A 21,244-nucleotide genomic window follows, 5' to 3' on the forward strand; every position below is an offset into this window, starting at 1 on the left:
GTATTTCATTTTACCGTCATTATCACTCATCATGCGTATATTCTACTATTTTCTGCTTCTCTCTTAATGGTTGATTGATCCCCTGAACTTATCAGAAAAAAGGTAAAACTTTGACACTCAAATCGAACTTTGCTTTACATAGCCTCGGGTTCTTTGTAAGTCATCATTTCTCTATCTAACGAATGTAATCTTTGTAATTCTAATAACAACCTGAAGGTCTGTGTAGTAAAGGTCGTCCACCGGTCAGCACCACGTCCTTTCATTATTTCCCTTTTGCCCTTTTCATGGATTCGAGTTTGCATCTGGAATGAGAAATCACTCACATAAGCTTGCATATCGACCCATGACCAATGTTCCAACGCGAATTTCTGCCCTGCTTCTCCTATTTTTTGGGCAAGATACTATCGAATCACACGGACATATCAGTTTCATATACCAATTCCTAACATTATCAGAGAGTTTGAGCTCACATCATGTCCCTTCGTCGTATCTATGTTACCAGCTTCATCGACTGGACCAACAAAGAAAGCCATTATATCGTATAAATCCGAATAATCCGGTTTAAGGGGGATGTAATGATACCATGGAGCTGATCACAATGAGACCGCATCAGCATATGCGTTGATATGAACACTTCACCAAGGCAGATTCAATCGTGTGATCCGAAAAAGGGGGAAGTTGTGGTCGAAGGGCTTTGCAGATTACATCAAAGGCCTAAACTCACTCAACCACTCCATATGCCATTCTGGGAACATTGTAAATTTGATTACAGGACTTCCAGAACTCAGTAATCGATGAAAACGTGATGACCAACCGTTACCATCTACGTCTAGATTATATTTGAATGCGGCAGCTTGGTCTGGCCATACTTTATCACCGAATTCAATGGTGTTGGAGACTTGTTGGCAGACTTCAGCGTTAGGGCACTGTGTGTGTAGAAGCGTTTGAACGAGGAAATATTATTTGAAAATAGTCAACAAGATAAGGAGATAAGGGGATTTGACATGTCAGCATATATAAGTCAGAGTACAGGAGTTATTTTCGTTTTATCAGAATGGAAGAATCTAACTCACTTGAACAGGTTGACCCGATAATTTAACATCGGCATAAGCTTTACTTAAAACTCTTTCCCATCTTCTAACAGTTTTATAACCACCTTCACCATCTGGAACTATTATTTCCCTTAATTGTTGATTCCACCAAGTATCGCCACCTTTCGGACCGTTTACCATCAAATGTAATCTCATCCTATGTGATTCTTTCCAATCTCTTTGTCCCCCATAGCCACCTGTTGTTGAACCTCTCCAGAATAACCTATTATCAGTTTTCTCTTCCCATGTCCCTAAGAAAGGTACATCCTCCGTTGTGATGTTGACATAAGCTTCCATTGGTGTGGTTTGAAAACTTGCATCTCCGGGAAATTTGGATAACACTAATATAGGTTTCAGTATTGATGGTGATCGATAGGAATAATCTAATGCCATGGCTCCATGTAATCGTTTTAATTCGGGATATTCACAAAAATCCATTGTAGGTAAATGATCGAAAATGAAGGATTTGGCTGTGCGATTTGATGAAGTGTCAGTTGAAGCTCAATAGTATATTCTGTTGACACCAAATGACTCACGAAGTACATCCTCTGTAGCATTCTCGGCTCCAGGTCGAATGTTGGCAGGAGAGTCGAGAGGGCACGCTTTCTATGACAAATTAAGGAAGCGACATTAGCTTCAAAATATAGTCCGTCGTCGAAAAGCTGACGCACAAACCAGCCCCAGGCTGGAGTTCTATTTGGATCTTCCAGTGCTTTGAGCTCTGCCTCGTCGAAGTCTTCGATAGTCGTCAAAATTGTCAGCAGATGCTCGTACTTGTGCTCGCCCCGCTTACACCCAGAGATCTTAGTTCGGTACTCACGCTTATCCTCCCTCACCAATTGCATAGCTCTTTCTCTTTGGTCTTTACCCAACACCACACTTCCAGTATCGTGATCACTTCCTGTTATCCTCAAGTAGAAACCTTCGGGTAAATCATTCATGAAGCCACCTATTAAACGTTGTAGATGTTTTGGTCTAGCTGCAATTGATCTTTCACCTGAGAGAGTTACAGCTTGTTTACTTATATCCAAAGTATATGTGAAACCTGTACCTTCCAACGCTTTACTTCTTGCTATGAAAGTTGAAGGATTCAACGCATGATGAGGTAATAAATCTCTCATTAATTGATCGTAATCATCAACGATTTTGATATTATGTCTTTGACAAAAATCAAACCAAATATCGAATCCTACAGGAGGTGACATTTTATATCTTTTCTTATATTCATTGACGGCTTGATTCAATGTTTTGGATTGTGAATTCAATAAAGTGTTCCATTTCGTTTCTGCTTTTTCCATTAATTCATATATTGGATGTTCAGTTTTTATACCTTGTGGAGGAGGTAATATGGTTGCTGTACCTCTATTACCCCAAAACAATGATGATCTCCTTCCTCTCCTCCCTCCAGGAACAGCAAATCCTAATGGGGGCGGTGGTATCCTCTCTATGCCTAATCCATGCCGTATGCCGAACCAATATAACAAGAAGAATATGACCATGAGGTATAATATCTTCTTAGGTCTTCGTATGGGTCGAGGTACATTCTGCGATAACATGCTTGATGTGGAGAGGGGGAATCCGGATGATGAAGATGTCGGCAATTGTTTTGACCATTTTTGCTTTGGTGATGTTCCATACGGTGATCTCGATGTTCTAGGTGGCATGATTCTTTGCGTTTCGTCGGATTGACGCTTCACTAGAAGTGGATGGTCCTCAAGCTGTGGTGAGGAATAACAGAAATGACAGTTATCGTATTACATTCATTATTATAGTTCTCTTCAGTTGCTCAAGATCGCAAGTCGGGGTTACTTGACTATCTTCGAGATCTCTCGGTTCTTTCACAAAATACCATGAATGCGAGTTTAACCGTCCTTCAAACTCTAATATGAAATGCCATGAGATGAACACGCGAAGGGTATTATTGTTGACTGGTATTCTACGCGTCGTGAGCCTGATACCTAAGCCGAGATATCATTTCTCAAAGTTCCCCCAAGCTTATCAGGCTGAGCTGGTCATTCACCCCACCTCCCGTTCTCGCCCCTTTCTCTTTTATTCGGGGTTAGACGATTTAGGCATGAATTTCAATGTCCTCATTACATAAGCTTTTGACACCGGGATACCCCGGTTGAAACGGGCCGGACAGGTCTATGTAATAACCTGAGTAACAAATAATTGAGTTCAGGGGTTGTATAAAATGCTTGCCGCACTTACCGAACTGCGTAAGTTAATACGACAAAAATAAAGAGAGAAAAAAAAAAGAACGAGGATATACCCTGGACATGACGTTTCTACTGGCTGGGGACACAAAGAAGGACGAATGGAGAAGAGAGAAGAGAGAAAGAAGAAGCTTAAACCTGAGATTGTAAATTGAGCTGTGTAGAAAAGCCAACCCTACTACTACTAGTATCAAGCACGAATCCCATATTGAGGAGTATCATTATTCATCTCATTCTCAATCCTTTATGAACCTTTATATCTGACAGAGTATACACCTTTGGAACAATTAAAAAAATAACCCACTTTTTGTGTTCCTTTGTTATCAGATCTATATTCTCATCGGACGAAATAATCACCCAAGCGTATCCACCGGCCCGCTCCAACTCCGTATCTTCTTCCTTTCATCCGTATTTGAATTTCGAAAGACTACCTTTACGTTTCTCATTTCCGACATTGATTTACGGTCTCTCGAGTAACTAAATCAAACAAAACCTTTCAAAACATTGCTACAAGAACGGCATCCCTTTCTGGTCCAAGGAAAACAAAAGGTACATTGATCGTTCAAGATGTCTCGACAACCAGCTATAGATTTACAAATGTCTTCAATGAAGAACCCTTCTCCGCTTGCTTCAAGCGCGAACGGAGTAGCAGGTGGATTTACACCAGGTGGATTCACACCTGTTTTTGAAACTTCACCTCAAGTGTCACCTGCAAATTCACGAAGACCTTCAATTTCAGGTATATCGGCTCCTGTTCCTAGAAGATTATCTGAAGTAGCTTCCGGTAGACCATCATTTTCACAACAAGGAGGTCCTCCACAAATGCAACATCAACCATCATATTTCAGCGGTGGTGGTGGTAGTATTCCTCCTACCCCTGGTGCTGCCGTTGGAGGTGGGGGTGCATCTCTTTCAAGAAGATCTTCAATGGCTTCTGGACCCAGACCTATACAACGAACAGAATATTCAGGTCCAACTACACCTTCATTACTTTCAAGAGCTGGTTCACCTACACTTCCATTAGGTAATGACCACACTCAAGCTCCTAGAGCTTTCTTCGAAGGTTCAGGTGGTTTTAGCGTTCTAGACGGTAATAGAGAATTGAAAAGTGGTCAATTCATAGGTTCAGTAGATTGTGGTACAACGTGAGTGATCACATATGTCCAAAAAACGAAATGAATCTTGCTAAAGGGATAAATGAAAATAGGTCAACCCGATTCATCATCTTTGACAAACGAGCTAAAATCATTGCTGAACACCAGACTGAATTTGAACAAATCTTACCTCACGCTGGATGGCACGAGCATGATCCTGAAGCTTTGGTCGACGCAATGGTGGAATGTATCAACAAGGCCGTAGAGAAGTTGGAATGGATGGGATGGTCCAGAAAGAGTATCAAGGGTATTGGTGAGTGTCAAAACGATCCTTGAGGTCTTGCTTGTATAGCAATATTGATGTCGTTCTGGTCTGCTAAGGAATCACCAATCAAAGAGAAACTACTGTTTGTTGGTCAAGAACAACTGGTAAACCATTGTGTAATGCTATAGTATGGGATGATTCACGTACTTTGGGTGTTGTAAGAGAGTATGAAAAGAAATTAGAAGAAGAAGGTCTAGATATTGATGAAGAAGAAGAGGATTTGAAAGGCGTTCCAAAAGATGTCGAAATTGGTACAGGTGGTGAAGAGGCTGCCTTCGGTGAGAAGGGTGATGTTGTTGAGGAATCTGAAGAAGCAGAAGGGTTGGGTGGAAAAGTGAATCAGAAATTAGAGAATCTTGGTTTGGCTGAAAAAGGTTCAGCTAAACAATTGAATGGCGATTCAAATGTCCATAAGAAAAGAAAGGGTAAAGAGGGTATCGTTGATGTGTGAGTGTGGTCTGTCATCCACGTTTTTGCCAGTTGTTCTCGGCTTATATCATAATGATCCTGGATTCATCGCTACGCAGCACCGGTATTCCCCTATCTACCTATTTCTCGGCTATCAAACTTCGATGGATGTTGGATCACCAAAGACAAGTTCATGAGGCTCACGAGAAGGACGATTTGATGTTTGGTACTGTCGACACTTGGCTTGTCTACGTGAGTGATATTCCTCTACGTCTTTGCCGCATTGACCTTAGAAATCCGCAACACAGCCGCTGACCCTTTGTTCCAAATTCTGTAGGCACTTACCGGTCGACAGAATGGTGGACTTCACATTATGGATGTTACCAATGCTTCTCGAACATTGTTGATCTCCTTGAAAACTTTACAATGGCATCCACCACTTTTGCGGTTCTTTGGAATCAGACCATCTGTCTTACCCAAGATTGTCTCTTCTTCAGAAATATACGGTACTATCAGTGAATCAGTCGGCACTCCTTTAACTACTGTACCTATCGCAGGTATAGTCGGTGATCAACAAGCTGCTCTAGTAGGAAACAAATGTCTTAAAAAAGGTGAAGCTAAATGTACTTATGGTACTGGTGCCTTCGTGTTATTCAATACTGGAGAAGAATGTGTTAGATCAGATTATGGTTTAATTTCAACTGTTGCTTTCCAAGCTGGACCAGATGCTAAACCAGTTTACGCATTGGAAGGTTCAATAGCGGTTGCTGGTTCTGCCATCAAATGGTGGGTACAATCTCTTTCCATCATCGACCATATTTCACCATATATCAAGTGAACCTGGCTGTTTTCTGACATGATTTTCATGATATAGGTTACGAGATCAAATGAACTTGATCGAAGAATCTTCCGATATGGACATCCTCGCTGGTTCAGTATCTGATACGGGAGGTGTCTACTTCGTCACTGCTTTCAGTGGTTTACTTGCTCCGTAAGTCATGTCTCCAACATGTCTTCACATTCTTGCCCATATACAAGTCAGGTTGCATGTGCTAATAATCTATTTCTTTGATATTTTGCAGATACTGGGACAGAGAAGCATCGGGAACTATCATTGGCTTAACCTCCTACACCACTTCTGCTCATATCGCCAGAGCCACCCTTGAAGCCGTCTGCTATCAAAGTAGAGCGGTATTGGATGTCATTGAGAAAGAAAGTAATACCAAATTGGAGACACTGAAAGTCGATGGTGGTGTGACTAACTCGGATTTGGCGATGCAATTGCAAGCTAATGTGAGTTTATGACGTCTCCTGTCCACATGTGGGATTACTGTCTTACTGACATATCGACCATTTACAGATCGGAGGATTTAATGTTGCTCGGCCAGCAATGAGGGAATCTACAGCACTAGGATCAGCTTTACTCGCTGCTAACGCTCTGAAACTATTCGGATGGGATTTGAGCAAACCTGAAACATTGGCAGATGTCAACACTGCAGGTGTACATATATTTGAACCTGAATTAGAAGAAAAAGAAAGAGTTAGAGCCGTAAGAGGATGGAATAGAGCGGTTGATAGAGCTAGGAAATGGCACGAAGAAGGTGATGAAGAAGAAGAAGAAGAAAGATATGAAGAAGAAAGAGGTTTGAGTAGATTACCATCTAGAGATCACTAGAATAATACTCGAGATTACACTTGAAATTTTATCGAAGCGCTCGGTGACAAAAACCACCAGGCATGTTCTGATTGATGTGTGTCAAGGAAGAAGAGTATTTGTGGACCACTGTTATTGAAGGGGACGATGATCAGTTCGATGGTATTCAGGTATTTATCTTAGGGGACTGGATGTTCATTGGTAGAAGTGATTTTTCCATATAAATGCATAGAAATACAATCCGATTAAACCACATTTTGGCACTCACAGACAATGGGGATAAGAAACTGTACAGTGCATGTGTATTAAGTTGTGTTGTCGTATGGGATACAATACTGATAAGGAAAGACTGACGAAATCCTTCATTGATCTTCTTGAAAATTAAAGCCTCATGTTTACTCGTCATGATATATCTCTTTTGTCCTTCTTGATCACGATAGTAATAGTATAACATTAGACATGACGCAAGATAAGCACTTTTGCAGAACGACTTGACATCTGACTAGTTTGAGTGAGTATGAGTACTATTATGTTCTATACTTGATCGTCTTTGCTATAAATCATCTCGCTTTCATATCGACTATCAATTGGAACTGATATACGTAATTAATCAACCTTCGAACTAGCGAAATCTTTCTTCAGACACCGATAAAATCACCTCTGAACTCCTCCGCATCCCTTGCCACCGGAACCACCCTCAATTGAGATATCAGCGTCAGTTCCACCGATTCCTCTAGGTCCAAGTCCAGGTCCAAGGTCGAGTCCCAAGCCAGAGCTCAGAGCCAAAGCACCTGTATTCATGCCTAAACCCATTCCAGAACCCATGCCGCTCAAGAGGTTATCTTCATCAGGTATTCCTCTTTTGTCAAACCCATTCTCTGGAAATCGTCTCTTTCGCAAGTCATCGCCAAGAGATCCTTCCGAAATATTTTCAGATCCCTTATCTTTGACGTTCGATCCGTCCTTATCGATGACTTTACTCTTGGTAGGAGGCGAACCAAATTTGGGCTTGGGCTTGGACTTGGTCTTGGTTTTAGATTTGATCGTCTCTTTTTGCTTTCTTTTCCGCTTCTCCTTTTGCTTTTCCTTGTGAGAGGAAGAGCTAGAGTTGAATGGCTCGTTCTGGAGTATGGGAGTCTGACCTTGTTTGGCAGCAGCGAGTTTGAGTCTGTACACAAAGAACCCAGTTAGCTCAAGGATGAGATTGATGAATGGGATCAGGTGAGGTGTAAAAACTCGTCCTTACCTCAGCTGCAGGAAGGGACAAGTCAAAGTTCTCATCAGTCAGTTCATGCGTTCGCAGGTCCAGGGGGAGAGGAGACTTACTTGATCCAAAAAAGGGAAACATCCTCCTCCTCTTAATTTCAATACATTCCTTTTGTTCTCGTGGTATCTGTTAGAAGACACTTTAGAAGTAGAGCGTTAGCCATATATCGTAAGCGTTTCAAGGCTGTCTTTCATAGTGGAAACTGACCGAACTTACTCATGCTGAATCACAAAGAATGGCAGATTGTTGAGAAGGCAGCGGGTTGTAAAGGCAGGGGACGAAAATGAGATTCAACATGTCATTCATAGATCGATACAGAACTGTGGGAACAAATGACCACCCGAGTGTGTCGTATACAAGATCACTCGTCGTAAGTGTTTGACGAGAAGGAAATTATCTCTACGACAGCTGCCACTTTATAAGACATCGTGAGCTTAATGACAAACAAAGTTGGGATGACGACCTTTTGTTTCACCATATCAAGGAGCAGAAAGTAGTCGTAGTCTGACTCTGTTCAAACGTGTACACGATCTCTATCGAACAAGGAGATGAATTTAGCCTATCATACTTGATGGAAAGTATATCAGTCAACAGCATAATTCTACAGTCCGATTCATCGACGACGAGTTTAGCGTAAGATACAGTACAATACATTTCTTCATTAAGATTAACTTTTCACAAACGAATACAACTTATATACAAATCTTTATTTTTCAAATTTCTATTTTCGTTATCATTTCTCACATTATTCGGTATTACAAATCTACCAAATTCATTCACTTCAATCTTTCTTCAACAAGTCGTACATACACAATGACGATCAAAGGGAGTGATTATGAAACCGAACTCATCCTTACCTTGCCATGTCTTGAGTGAAGATCCTCTACTTAAGATCCACCACCACCGCCGCCACATCCTCCTCCTCCTCCTCCCCCTCCTCCTCCTCCGCCGCCGCCGCCACACGAAGAAGTACCACCCCCACAGGAGGATACTCCTCCACCTGAGGAATGTCCATGACCACCGCCTCCACCACCAGTATCGCCACCGCCACCAGACGAATGATGTCCATGATGGCCACCTCCGGACATGTCGGGAGGAGGAGCGACTATGATCGGAATACCGGGATTGCCGGCATAAGCTCCAGCGGATGAGGAATATGGATCGGAACGAGCGTTGCTGTAACCTCCAGACGTATAAGCTGGTTTAGGTTTAGGTTTATGCTTAGGTTCAGGATCTTTGACTAGTGGGTATAGTTTCTCTTCGGCTCCGATGTGAGTAGTGGATGCCTTGTGTCTGGATTGATCGTGGTCAGCGCATTAGTACTCGTGAGCGTATCTAGAATGATGGGATATCTATGATTCCAGGGAAGAGAAGAGTCTTTTCTTCCATATATTGTAAGATAACATACCTTGGCTATATACAGCAGGTGGTTTCATCAGCTTGATCGTCATTGAAAGGAGGACTTTCCAGATAATTAAACTTACGAAAAGCCAACCGAAACAGCCGCCACCTCTTAGACGAAGATTTCCATCATCGACTCCTATCAATGATCACGTTAGCCCAGCTCATCCATCCTAGAGTTCTGAGTAGCTTACTGTTCACGTCTCTGTTGTTGTTGTTGTTCGCCATGGCCATTTGCTTCAAGCTGGGATAAGCAAGCAACAGTGAATTGCGGGTTACTTGTTAGATGATCTATGTGGGAGTGAAGTGAGATGAGAGTTGGGGGTGAAGTGTCAAGAGTGGTGGCGATGGTCACAAAGGAATCATGATCTGGTAGGGTTATTTATACCTTTTCGAGAATGCATGAAGTGGACATCCGGCTATGTCAATACAAGCGATGAATGTAATACAGTGAAGCGGTGAAAACCTTGATGGGATGGTTGCATCTGATTTTGATTCGTTGAAGATTGATCAAACGTGCTCGTGTGCTGTGTGAGTGAATCATGAATAGCTTTGTTCCTGAAGAGCTCATCAATACGTCATATTGATCTACGACTCAGCTTCCGAGCTTTCACTTCTCATCCGTAGTTCATATTCGGGATGTCAAAACGAATGGAATCCCATAAAAATGCAAAACAAAGGATGACAAACGTGCATTCCGATATCATCGGGTAGGTTAAAGACGTCTGTACGACTAATTGTCCAGCTTATCAAGCGCTTGATTACGGTTAATTTCGCATATCCGGTTCCTTGCTTTTTGTCAATTACTCGAGTATTCCCTACTCGTACTCAGAACAAATCGTGAAACACGGCCGTAATCAACCTCTGACCTACATTGTTAAGATGAGGAGCGGCAAGCATGACTGTACACGCTCGGCATTCCCGTTGAATAGAACAATTGCAACTTTGAGGGAATTTCCTTACAGTGGAGCTGATTGGATCAACGTACCGCTTTTACGGAAAAAGAAGATCCCGGAAGTCGAAGCATTCATCTCTATCTTTGATTTCCGACGACATGCAATGGCTGCATCTATTCGTCATCAATTGCCAACATTCATTCACAGCTCTGGTTCAGAGTTTATATCGTCATTTCATCAGGAGGAATGATGGGGCAGGGAAAATACCACGCCCACCTTTCCTGCACTTCTCGGACTATTTTTTACGGTGTGTTTTGTGTATGCGCACAGATGTACACACAAATTGTCCTGATGCACACACACACAATTTCCCTTACGCACGGACTTCCTGATCAGGGCATTTGCTTTATAACGGTACTTCATCTACGGCCATAGAACCTCGAAAACGCCCCATCCCGTCTGATCTGGGCAGCTAAGCTGGGTATCGCTCGGTTAGTACCAAGGTGGGGGACCACTTGGGAATCCCGGGTGCTGTAGTTTTTCTTTTTAGGTATCGAGTGAAAAAAAATGGAGAGAAAGCGATTTGTTTTTGAGGAAGAAGAATGCTTTGCAACGGAGAAGATAAGAAAAAGATAGGGGAATATAGAAGTGTAAAAGGGATAAAGGGACATGGGTGTATCGTGTTTCATCTCTTTTAAATGTTCCGATCAATCAAATGAAATTGAGACGCCAAAACCACACACACACACACACAGAAATACACACGGACCACTCAGACGCATTATGCATTCCCTGTTTACAAGTCCGCTGTGTCAATAATAATTGAACAACTTCATGACCTGCAGATTCGAATGCAGTACAGACTACTTAATGCTGCTGTATGACGACCTCAGTTGATATGGATACAGACACGAGTAAGAGATAGTGATGATAAATTTCGTCTGGCGATGTAGTTCATTCACCGTATATCTATCACTTTTGGATCTACGCTGCAACCTATACTCCATCTACGTCTTCGGATGGCTTCGCATCTTTTCTTCGTCGACTACTCGCTGTTGCGGTGAACCGCTCTTAGGCATAAACTGATATGGTCTAAAAGCAGAATCGTTGTACCCACCATCCGGTGACGGGATAGACATCGATGGGGATGGGTTTTCGTTGTATGCATGAAGCCTGGGTGGTTGGATCTGGCTTCCTGGAGCAGTAGCGCCATCGATTATCCTATACATGAGCATCGTTTAGCTAGTAAACCGCGGAAAATTCGCTATCACATAGTCCAATAGAAGTTTTCATTGAGTTACCAATGAATGTCGAGACTCACTCCTTGGTTCTGGTGCTACCGAAGCAACACCATCCACCGGACTTTACAGATTCCGTAAAGCTGAATACTGATATATCGTCTGAAGTCCTTCTATCTGTAGGCTGTCTAATAATATCCTGTCGACCTATCCAAGAGGTTTTATGGGCAGGTGGGACAAATCATGAGTACAAGCTCGACCTGCATTGAAGCCAGTGGAATTCAGAATTAAAAACTCACTCATTCCGCTCATGGGAGAAGGTTGCATATTTACCATCTGATTTGACATGATATCGTCTTTGTCATCGAGCTGCTTATAATTTTGACTTTGACGAGTGCGAGGATATCTAATTGACGTCCAGAGAACCGCTTGAGACGATCATCATATGCTGGTTTATAACTAAAAGCAATTCACGATCAATGAGCTCTGAAACTGAAACACCCCTTGAATGTGCATTGTACCTATACACCTATATTGGATCTCATGCTGTGTACAAAAGGGACTTGAATGGCAAAAGATCTCTCACAAACAGAAGTATATATCGGGCAAGACGGCCATCAGGCACGAAGCCACTTTTGACACTTTGATCGCTTTTGAAAGAAAGTCAGGGTACAGCCTCGATCATCGTTAACCAGATCTATTTGAGCTATTTCCGTATACATAAAGAGCACTGATACGCTCGAACATATGGTGTAAATATGAGAGCTGTATGGCTAAGAAAACCAATGCAGTGTATCAGACAGTTAGCGATATTGTGATGAGCTGAGACGAGATGTGATGTCCTCAGAACACATAGTAGCGAGCAAGAAATTCACAGTTACATGGATTGCCTATAATCTATGTATTCGATCTATAAAGACCTGCTGATCGGTTGATTATAATGTTAAATAAAGTATTATAGGGGTTTTTGATTATATGTATACAGACTGAGCATCTTCCTTCCATGCTCATTGACTCGCTGAGCTCCATGAAGGTTTCATGAAGCACCACCACCACCACAACCTGCTGCAGCGCCCGCACTTGCGCCTGCGGTCCCACTACCGCCCGTCGTTCCACCTGCGAAAATATTCGGTGCTCGAGAATTAACTTGATTTTGATTTTGTGATGGAATCATCCTCGCTTGTTCTGGATTACGAGGATGTATTTGCTGATTTCGATATATTGGATTTTTACCAAATATCTCTTCGTGTTTAGGTCTATATCGGGCTACTGGATCTGAATCATCGAATTCGAACTATACCATGAAGCTAGTTAGCTCGAGCGATGTGGATATGGATACTGGAGCGGGGATAACAATGCGCTGATCCCAGGAATAGTGGGGTTTGAAGAGAGGTTTAGGTGTACTCACACACGAAAACGATGTCAATCTTCTAAAGAAACTTTTACGTGGTGGAGATGAGGTGTAAGGACCGGTACTTTCATCTGTCAGTCCTTCAGTGTGTTAGCCCAAATTCTAAAGTACGAATATCAAGTATTCTGATCTGAAAGAAAACAAAGCCACAAAGCTTGACTCACCTGATTCTGATCCTTGCCTTTCCCGAAATTCTGTCCTGTAAGGGTGTTTAGACATATTTCTAGGTTGTTTATCTCTACCAACCCTTTGAGGTTGAATGCGATGTGAGGAGGTAGATGGTATACTATTTGTTGACGATTGCGGTGATACACTTCGAAGCGACATAATGTAGGTGATAGGCGGTGATGATTATATCATTCGATTCTATATATATGTTTACTGTTATTTCCGTTGACGGGGGTGAGTTGGATTGAGAAGCTCAATGTTGTATTATTTGGGATTATGAAAAAGAAGAGGATCGAGCGGCGATTTTAGGATGAATATACCTTTAATGATGAGTATTGTTGATGCTTTGTATTTTGTCCATTCATCTAATTCGCTTAAACATATCTGTGATCGGGGTTTGAGCGAGAACACACACACAGAAGATGCTATGCACGACAACAATCTAAAAATTGAAAGATACAGGAATCAACGACGCTAAAAGGCTTAAAAAAGCGTTTTAACGATTATCCTGAATATCAAAATCAAAAGGATGGAATCGTGTGCGGTTTCAAACGAAAGGTTCTTTTTTATATTTGACGTAGGAATAATCCCAGTGAAGGGTTTCGGAAGAAACTTAGATCACCCCTTGTTCGTATGTTTACGTATTCCTTGGGAAGACAAAAGATTATCTGTTCTATTTATATAAATACACCTTTCACACGAAAGATAGGAAGGTAAGTGTTCAATCGCTGATTCCAATATAGCTGTTAGGAATCTTGATGCCCCCTTGACATCCCATCACTCTACGGCAACGGAGCTAAAGCTCTTCCTCTTGGCTAACTGTGCCCCAGATATGCCTTTATCGATCGAGGAGAGAATGGATCCCGGAGGGACAAGGATTTCTATCAATGAGATGATGACATGTGGAATTTTAACAGATAAATGAAATCTTCAGGGGTCAGTGAGATCGGAAATGAATTTTTACGAGACAATAATTTTAATATCACCCTTACCCCGCGTCATATGAGATTGAGGGGATGGTCACTCGTCAAAAACGGGGGGTTTGATGCCGCGTGTTCTACTCCGATACAGTGAAGAAAGCATTCATCGAGGTCGAAGCCCACATGGAGTGACGGGATATCTCAAACACGGGCTCATTGAATCTTCGATAGGACTTCCTCTACACGCTGCATCCGCCTTTAGCATAATATCAATCGTGTTTTGATACAGGACCCTAAAATACAGAAACAAAATACGATGCATACTACAACACATATCAATCCTGCTTCAGGCCGCTATGTACACATTCTCCACATCATTTTTACTTCCTCATAAATAACAGATTACTCCTAGCATCGACCACAAGCCATCAGCCATTTCCCCCATTGATCTGGACCGCACCCTACAGGATCACCTAGAGCTTCTGAGCCCAGAGGTTGGTTTCGAGTACCTTCGCCTTGCGGCGCTTCGATGAAAGGTTTCAATCTAGGTTTACTTTCTGCTTCTGGCTGAGAAGTGATAGGCAACGATTCGGGATAGTCGAGCGTTTGTGCGCCGGATGAGAATGAGGGATCTTGTAGCGAGCTGTGATTAATGAGAACTATTCAGTCGCGATTGAAGCACTACTTGCGGAGGAATAGCCGTCTGCTTACTTTGGGTTTTGGTCTGACATGTTATCATAATCACAATTAGGTTATATGAACAGACCACTTTGCTATTTTCCTATCTGTACAAAGACTTTCGCTTGTAACACTGATTGGTCTGGAGTTTAGGCGTATGAAACCAAAAACTGAAACTGCGTGATCTATTTGTATCTAATGGGAAATGGCTATAACTACCTCTGCACTGCTTGCCCTGTTCACATTGATATACTCTGCATATATTCATGGGAAGGTCAGTGCGTCGTTTCTGCATTAACAGGAACAAACGATACTATGTCAGAAAATTAGAACGAACGTGCTTGATTTCGTTCATCAGAAGAAAAACGATATGGGAGCCAAGAGAAATCGCGCATCAAGCCGAAGCCGAAGGTAAACATGGGATTCGGCACACACGAAGATAAGAGCATTCAAGTCAAGGAGAATAATGATACATCGCATGATTCTATTCGGGATCTATACAATACTACGGATACATTTGCCGAATGTCTTATGCTTCGGTTACTCGAAACCATTCTATCTGCGTTATGCGATCAAAATTGTCTACCAATTATAACGATACAATGTTCTAAGCCGCACCTGCTGCAGCAGCAATCACACCGTAATTCTTCCTTCTTCCTCTTTTGGGTTTTGGTTCGTCACTAATTTACGAATCTGTGTCAGCGTCTCGTCCTGGATATAGAACCCAAGTGTGGATTGATAGGTATGAAACACTTACTCGAACTATTTCATAATCACAAGATGAAATCATTGGGGGTCAGTCTTTGAGTCACCATATCATATGTGAAGAGATGGGGTACTCACAGCACGTGCAGAACAGCATCCTCCCCTCAATCTCATTGTTTCGGTTCCTGTCTCGCTCTTGACAAGCGACCTCTTCGTACATTTCGTTTCATCACCTTCTGAAAGAGATCTATCAGTACTTGAGCCAGATCAACTATACTAGAGAAACATTCTCGCTTACCGTTGATACGATTAGAAGACGGGTTGAAATATGACTTGAATAGTGCCAATGAGAATGGATTCATTATGTGCGTTGTTTCTTATGATCTTTGTGACGTCAGATATATATGGATTTGTGAACAGATTTCTTGGATTTATCGATTCGGAATTGTTAGCTCAAGAAGTGTTTCTATGTTGAAGAGATCCAATACGATTGGGGTTTTTCTTGTGTCTTTATATATTTATTATTCAGGATGGCACAGCGGCACAATATTCATCATGACTATAACGAATCATTATCCACATGTCACTGCCTCACCGAGATATTCGGCTTGATTCAAGAAAATGCAATCATTGAATTGCTACGAGAATACACATGATCAGATCCATCTGCTGGGACAAAAGTCGAGGTACAAAATGCGATGCTGATGATCACTAGCGCATCACATAATCCTCGGTGACCGTCAAACATTTCAAGCTGTGTCATATCTCAGATGTCATATGAAACATGAGTTTGCCACATTCGGATTTATCGTTGATAACGAAGAACGGAAATATAGGTTAAGAGTAATCCCATATATTCAGAAGCGGAGATATCAAGGGAACTCCACCACTGAATAACGCAAAATGCCAAAGGAAGAATCTTGAAAATCTCTTTTTCACCATTATTTCATGCTTTGGCATTTCATTCTTTTGAAAGCTGGTAACATCTCATCCATTCATTAGTAGATAGATAAAAAACAAACCTTCTGACTGTATCGAACTCGACCAGATATCTACGATCGAGATCATCAAAAAGAAGTTTGTAGATTTCCTTTTTACCTTTACCATCACCTTTTAAACTTTACCTTTATTCTCAGAATGACTTCCCTTACCAACGGTCAAGTCACTGAATTGCAACAAAATGAAGATTACGCTATTAAGAGCGAAGCGGTTACACCGAAACTTGGTAAGTTATCTGTCTGAATCGTGAGCAAGGCTTAGAGATACGGGACTGACGTTAAACATTCTGTCATAATAGACACATCTCAATGGCCCTTGTTGTTGAAAAATTACGATAAACTCTTAGTTAGATCATCCCATTTCACACCCATTCCTACTGTAAGTAACGCTTATCTGCATCAGTCGGCGTCGAAAACGTTAGCAATCATGCTGATATATGTTCTGACGTTACATAGGGTGTATCCCCTCTCAAAAGAGATCTCACGACATATGTCAAATCAGGTGTAATCAACCTCGATAAACCTTCCAATCCATCATCCCATGAAGTCGTAGCGTGGCTCAAGAGAATCTTGCGAGTTGAGAAAACCGGACATTCAGGAACCTTAGATCCTAAAGTAACTGGGTGTTTGATAGTCTGTATTGATCGAGCTACAAGATTAGTCAAATCCCAACAAGGAGCAGGAAAAGAATATGTTTGTGTCGTAAGATTCCACGATACCCTCCCAGACGAAAAAGCTTTACCTCGAGCATTAGAAACTTTGACTGGAGCTTTATTCCAAAGACCACCTTTGATCTCAGCTGTCAAGCGACAATTACGTGTCAGAACAATCTATGAATCAAAGTTATTGGAATTCGACAACAAAAGAAATATGGCCGTATTCTGGGTCAGCTGTGAAGCCGGTACTTATATCAGAACTTTATGTGTACATTTAGGTTTGTTATTGGGTGTTGGTGCTCATATGCAAGAACTTCGAAGAGTAAGAAGTGGTATCACTGGTGAAAATGATGATATCGTTTCAATGCACGATGTCTTGGACGCTCAATGGTTATACGACAACACTCGGGATGGTGAGTGATTTTGCATTGTGTATCAGACCTTGGAAAGGTATTCCGCACATCTTTGCTGACGTTGTTATCGTATATCCAATATCAGAATCATACTTGCGACGAGTCATTAAACCATTAGAATCCCTTTTAACCAACTTCAAAAGAATTGTCGTTAAAGATTCAGCTGTCAATGCAGTTTGTTACGGAGCAAAACTTATGATTCCCGGTTTATTGCGATACGAAACTGATATTGAAGTGAACGAAGAAGTCGTTTTGATGACCACGAAAGGAGAGGCAATAGCAATTGGAATAGCTATGATGTCAACCGTTGATCTGGCTTCATGTGATCATGGTGTAGTAGCAAAAGTTAAAAGATGTATCATGAACAGAGACTTGTATCCTAGAAGATGGGGTTTAGGTCCTAAAGCTCAAGAGAAAAAGAAGATGATCAAAAAAGGTGAATTAGATAAATATGGTAAAACTATCACAGGTGTAACTCCTCAAAACTGGAATAAAGAATACGTTGACTACAACGCTTCAACTGAAGAAGGTACTTCTGCTACATTGCCTACTCAACCTCAACCCTCTGCCGCTGCTACTGCCACTCCAACTGCGACTATAACACCTATAGAAGAAGGTGAAAAGAAGAGAAAGAGAGATACGGAAAGTGAAGTCGCTGCTACTCCTTCAAAAGGTGAAGATAAAGACAAGGTGAGTCGAGTGTCCTCTTTCAGGATTGCAGTTTTCGATTCACATTTTCTCTCGCTGACTCTTTGTGGCATCATCTAGAAAAAGAAAAAGGTCAAGACCGAAGATGGAGCAGAGCGAGAAGAGACCGCAGAAGAGAGAGCCGCCAGGAAAGCAGCTAAGAAGGAGAAGAAAGAGAAGAAGGCTTCTGCATGATATCTTTTCGAATAGACTTTTCTTTTTAGACATCGAGATCATTAATTGCTGTGTCTCGATGTGGTTCGTATTTCAATCTGGGTTTGGATGACTGTATGTATTTCCTTGCATTTCACATTGCACATTGCTACAGTGAATAGTCAAGAGACACATCGTATCCAGGGAGGATCGTTTCTGCCCCGTCACTGAGCATTATACTACTTTCATGTTACTACTACTGCTGTACAAAACGCTTAGGATTTTGCGTTCCTATTTACTTTAATTCTTGACATTTCATGACTCCAGGTTTCAGTGTTACCTCTAATCAATTTTCAGATCCATATCGAATTCCCTCAGACAATCGAAATAAGTTTTAAAGAAATCAATATAATATCTAACGTCTTTCGAGCCTGCAGTTTCCCTAATTGAGTGCATTGACAGCTGGGCTAAACCGATGTCGACTGTTCTCACATGCGTGGAAAGATGAGGTCCAACAGTCGAACCGCATGTCTACATTATCAATGGATGCATCTCAGCATATGTTTGACGTGATAGTGAAGAGTATTTTGTCGGATGAGTACACGGATGAAAGGACGGGGTAACAACTCACTGAATCATTTCGTATCTCAAATTCTTGTACGGGTACACCAGCTTTCTTAGCTACTCTTCTCAATAAAAATGTAGTTTGAGCATTTGAAGTGTATCGTTGATTCGCATTTGTCTTGATGACTACTCCCCCGTTGATTCTAGGTGCATGGTTAGGTTCATATCTGTTTTCGTAATTGGGGTTTACCTTTTCGAAAAGATCATATCAATCAGCTGATCACCATGTGAGTTGCATCAGATAGATGGGAAGGGACCTACAGCATGACCCATATCTGCTGAAACCAAGAAACTGTTTGCCAAGATATTATGGTAGCCTATCTTCTCGTAATCTGGCAAAGAGACTATGCGTTCTACGAACGACGGAAGTAGGTTTGATTCGGCTCCGTGATGCGAGACACTTCCGACCTATTCGACAATGAGAGGTATAAATTTACTTATTCGTTGATCAACATATCCACTTACTTCTTCATTATCGAAGAGGATTACGCATCGGATATTGTTGTCGCTCGAAGAGGAGTCAACGGCTTCGCACAAACCCTCAATGGAACAAAATCTAAGACAATTCATTAGCATTTACTCATGGATCACTACATGACTGGCATTGAGAGCTAGTAGACCAGGAAGGTAGAGATGTATACATGGCGCGTGTTTGGCAACTGATTGTACTCACGATGTCATCAGATTATCACATCTTGGACTAAAGACAAACTCGTTTGACAATCCACCGACTGTGGAAGGTTGAGTATCGAAAAGGGATCTGGTACCTTTACTATCAGCTTTTCTTCCATGATCAGAGTCAAGCTAAAGAAGACTCGCAATTCGAAATCTTGAATATCAGCAACTTCACATCCTAGTTCATCCGCCAATACAGCTAATAATAACGGATGATGTTTTTCTTCCATTCTCGAGATGTCTTCTTCCCTTTCTACAGGAGTTGCATTTCCACTGAAAGCTTGTGGAGTGCCTCTACCTGATCTATTTGTTCCATCGTCGTTATTGTTACTATTACTGTTCAGTTGATCTGCTACTAAACCTGATATAGGTAAGAATTCAGTCTCTTTATTGAATTTAAAGGCTTCATTAATCGTTCTATCTAAATGAATAGCTAATGTTGGTATCCTCAATAAAGGTCTATCGATCTTGACTAATTTTGAAATATAACCAGGACCATTCAAAGATTTGGAATTGGAGTTGTTGGCAACTATAACTCTTCCTGCTATAGATAAATCGCGATCAAACCAAGAAGCCCAAATTCCACCACCATACAATTCAACTCCAACTTGCAAATAACCAGCTTTCGATTTTTTCGATATAGGTCTGAGTTTCAGACAAGGGGAATCTAAATGTCCCACAGCAAATGATATAGCAGTCTCTTTAGTCACATTTGAAGGCAAGGTGAAAGCTACGAGAGAAGATTGATTACGAGTGTAGAATAATTTGGAACCAGGTTTGAATAATGATAAATCTGGTGATCGTTCTAATATTGGTTTGAATCCACTTGATAATAATCGAGTAGATAAATTGGATACTGCATGGAATGGTGTAGGAGAAGCAGTGACAAATTCGCAGAATCTGAAACAAGCATTCAGATTAGCTTTTATTTTGGTTCATTTGCAGGAGGTGAGGGAGAAGATCATATAAGAACAGGGAGATAAAAGACTGACTTGACTGCGTCTGGAGGTGGTGATGGTGGTATCTTCATTTTCCCTTGACTTGTCATGTGTGTGATGGTCGTTGTCGAACTTGTTATCTGAAGGACGGCACCATGAAAGGAATAAACACCAATCCGCCCTCAACATCTCACTCATCCTTCCTTTGTTCCGTCATCATATACCTCATCGCGATTGATTCTCAGGTGGAGGCATATGCTTTAATCGGACAAAGCCGAACTCGCCTCTCCTTGAATTTGCCTGACGGTAACATCGGTGATAAGACAAACACCGATCGTGCCCTAATGGACATTTAACTGCCACAGCTGATCTTACCGTGCTTGTCTGTGGCATTTCTCCGATTCTCCTTTTTCACTGTAGCCTTCAGACTCTCACCATAGCTTCCGCTGTTAATTCTCACTCCACCGTACGGGCTGCATTGCTGCATTGTTGCATTGCTGCTCACTAACTGTCACTCTGGGCAAAGGCTCTCTCTCACTCTGCGACCCCTGGCGTTGTGCGAATTGCAGATTCAACCATCATCAAAATATCATTGAAAAGATAGGATCTTCTTCTTCGTTTAGCTAAC

The 21,244-nt window shown here is 41.7% G+C and overlaps 9 protein-coding genes and 1 non-coding gene across 10 annotated transcripts; 3 read left to right on the forward strand and 7 right to left on the reverse strand.

The window, feature by feature from the left end:
- Positions 1-134: 134 nt before the first annotated feature.
- Positions 135-2,755, reverse strand: IL334_004730 (uncharacterized protein; the record flags this gene model as incomplete). Its single annotated transcript, XM_062936447.1, has 8 exons — positions 135-218; positions 324-401; positions 471-589; positions 725-926; positions 1,074-1,561; positions 1,628-1,697; positions 1,763-1,827; positions 1,912-2,755. The coding sequence occupies 8 exons, from the start codon at positions 2,753-2,755 to the stop codon at positions 135-137; spliced, it is 1,950 nt and encodes a 649-aa protein (XP_062792498.1).
- A 1,119-nt stretch (positions 2,756-3,874) lies between these two features.
- IL334_004731 (glycerol kinase) lies at positions 3,875-6,809 on the forward strand (the record flags this gene model as incomplete). Its single annotated transcript, XM_062936448.1, has 8 exons — positions 3,875-4,452; positions 4,515-4,714; positions 4,783-5,173; positions 5,254-5,386; positions 5,472-5,920; positions 6,009-6,125; positions 6,217-6,427; positions 6,495-6,809. 8 exons carry the CDS (start codon positions 3,875-3,877, stop codon positions 6,807-6,809), a joined length of 2,394 nt encoding a protein of 797 aa, XP_062792499.1.
- Positions 6,810-7,442: 633 nt separating this feature from the next.
- IL334_004732 (uncharacterized protein) lies at positions 7,443-8,069 on the reverse strand (the record flags this gene model as incomplete). The annotated part of the gene is made up of 2 exons (XM_062936449.1): positions 7,443-7,956; positions 8,035-8,069. 2 exons carry the CDS (start codon positions 8,067-8,069, stop codon positions 7,443-7,445), a joined length of 549 nt encoding a protein of 182 aa, XP_062792500.1.
- Positions 8,070-8,942: 873 nt separating this feature from the next.
- Positions 8,943-9,690, reverse strand: IL334_004733 (uncharacterized protein; the record flags this gene model as incomplete). Its single annotated transcript, XM_062936450.1, has 3 exons — positions 8,943-9,341; positions 9,540-9,595; positions 9,651-9,690. The coding sequence occupies 3 exons, from the start codon at positions 9,688-9,690 to the stop codon at positions 8,943-8,945; spliced, it is 495 nt and encodes a 164-aa protein (XP_062792501.1).
- Positions 9,691-10,776: 1,086 nt separating this feature from the next.
- IL334_004734 lies at positions 10,777-10,891 on the forward strand. Its single transcript, XR_009999594.1, has one exon. It is a non-coding gene; the product is annotated as a 5S ribosomal RNA (ribosomal RNA).
- Positions 10,892-11,359: 468 nt separating this feature from the next.
- IL334_004735 (uncharacterized protein) lies at positions 11,360-11,938 on the reverse strand (the record flags this gene model as incomplete). Its single annotated transcript, XM_062936451.1, has 3 exons — positions 11,360-11,573; positions 11,674-11,797; positions 11,890-11,938. 3 exons carry the CDS (start codon positions 11,936-11,938, stop codon positions 11,360-11,362), a joined length of 387 nt encoding a protein of 128 aa, XP_062792502.1.
- Positions 11,939-12,626: 688 nt separating this feature from the next.
- IL334_004736 (uncharacterized protein) lies at positions 12,627-13,328 on the reverse strand (the record flags this gene model as incomplete). The annotated part of the gene is made up of 3 exons (XM_062936452.1): positions 12,627-12,884; positions 12,999-13,072; positions 13,166-13,328. The coding sequence occupies 3 exons, from the start codon at positions 13,326-13,328 to the stop codon at positions 12,627-12,629; spliced, it is 495 nt and encodes a 164-aa protein (XP_062792503.1).
- A 1,169-nt stretch (positions 13,329-14,497) lies between these two features.
- On the reverse strand, positions 14,498-14,820 carry IL334_004737 (uncharacterized protein; the record flags this gene model as incomplete). Its single annotated transcript, XM_062936453.1, has 2 exons — positions 14,498-14,732; positions 14,801-14,820. The coding sequence occupies 2 exons, from the start codon at positions 14,818-14,820 to the stop codon at positions 14,498-14,500; spliced, it is 255 nt and encodes an 84-aa protein (XP_062792504.1).
- Positions 14,821-16,609: 1,789 nt separating this feature from the next.
- On the forward strand, positions 16,610-18,421 carry IL334_004738 (centromere/microtubule-binding protein CBF5; the record flags this gene model as incomplete). Its single annotated transcript, XM_062936454.1, has 5 exons — positions 16,610-16,697; positions 16,770-16,849; positions 16,927-17,539; positions 17,625-18,229; positions 18,308-18,421. 5 exons carry the CDS (start codon positions 16,610-16,612, stop codon positions 18,419-18,421), a joined length of 1,500 nt encoding a protein of 499 aa, XP_062792505.1.
- A 300-nt stretch (positions 18,422-18,721) lies between these two features.
- On the reverse strand, positions 18,722-20,708 carry IL334_004739 (uncharacterized protein; the record flags this gene model as incomplete). Its single annotated transcript, XM_062936455.1, has 7 exons — positions 18,722-18,910; positions 19,011-19,193; positions 19,265-19,411; positions 19,469-19,559; positions 19,677-19,763; positions 19,823-20,578; positions 20,671-20,708. The coding sequence occupies 7 exons, from the start codon at positions 20,706-20,708 to the stop codon at positions 18,722-18,724; spliced, it is 1,491 nt and encodes a 496-aa protein (XP_062792506.1).
- Between the last annotated feature and the right edge of the window lie 536 nt (positions 20,709-21,244).

Source organism: Kwoniella shivajii, chromosome 6 (genome assembly GCF_035658355.1).
Source record: "Kwoniella shivajii chromosome 6, complete sequence".
In the NCBI taxonomy this organism is placed as follows: Eukaryota; Fungi; Basidiomycota; class Tremellomycetes; order Tremellales; family Cryptococcaceae; genus Kwoniella; species Kwoniella shivajii.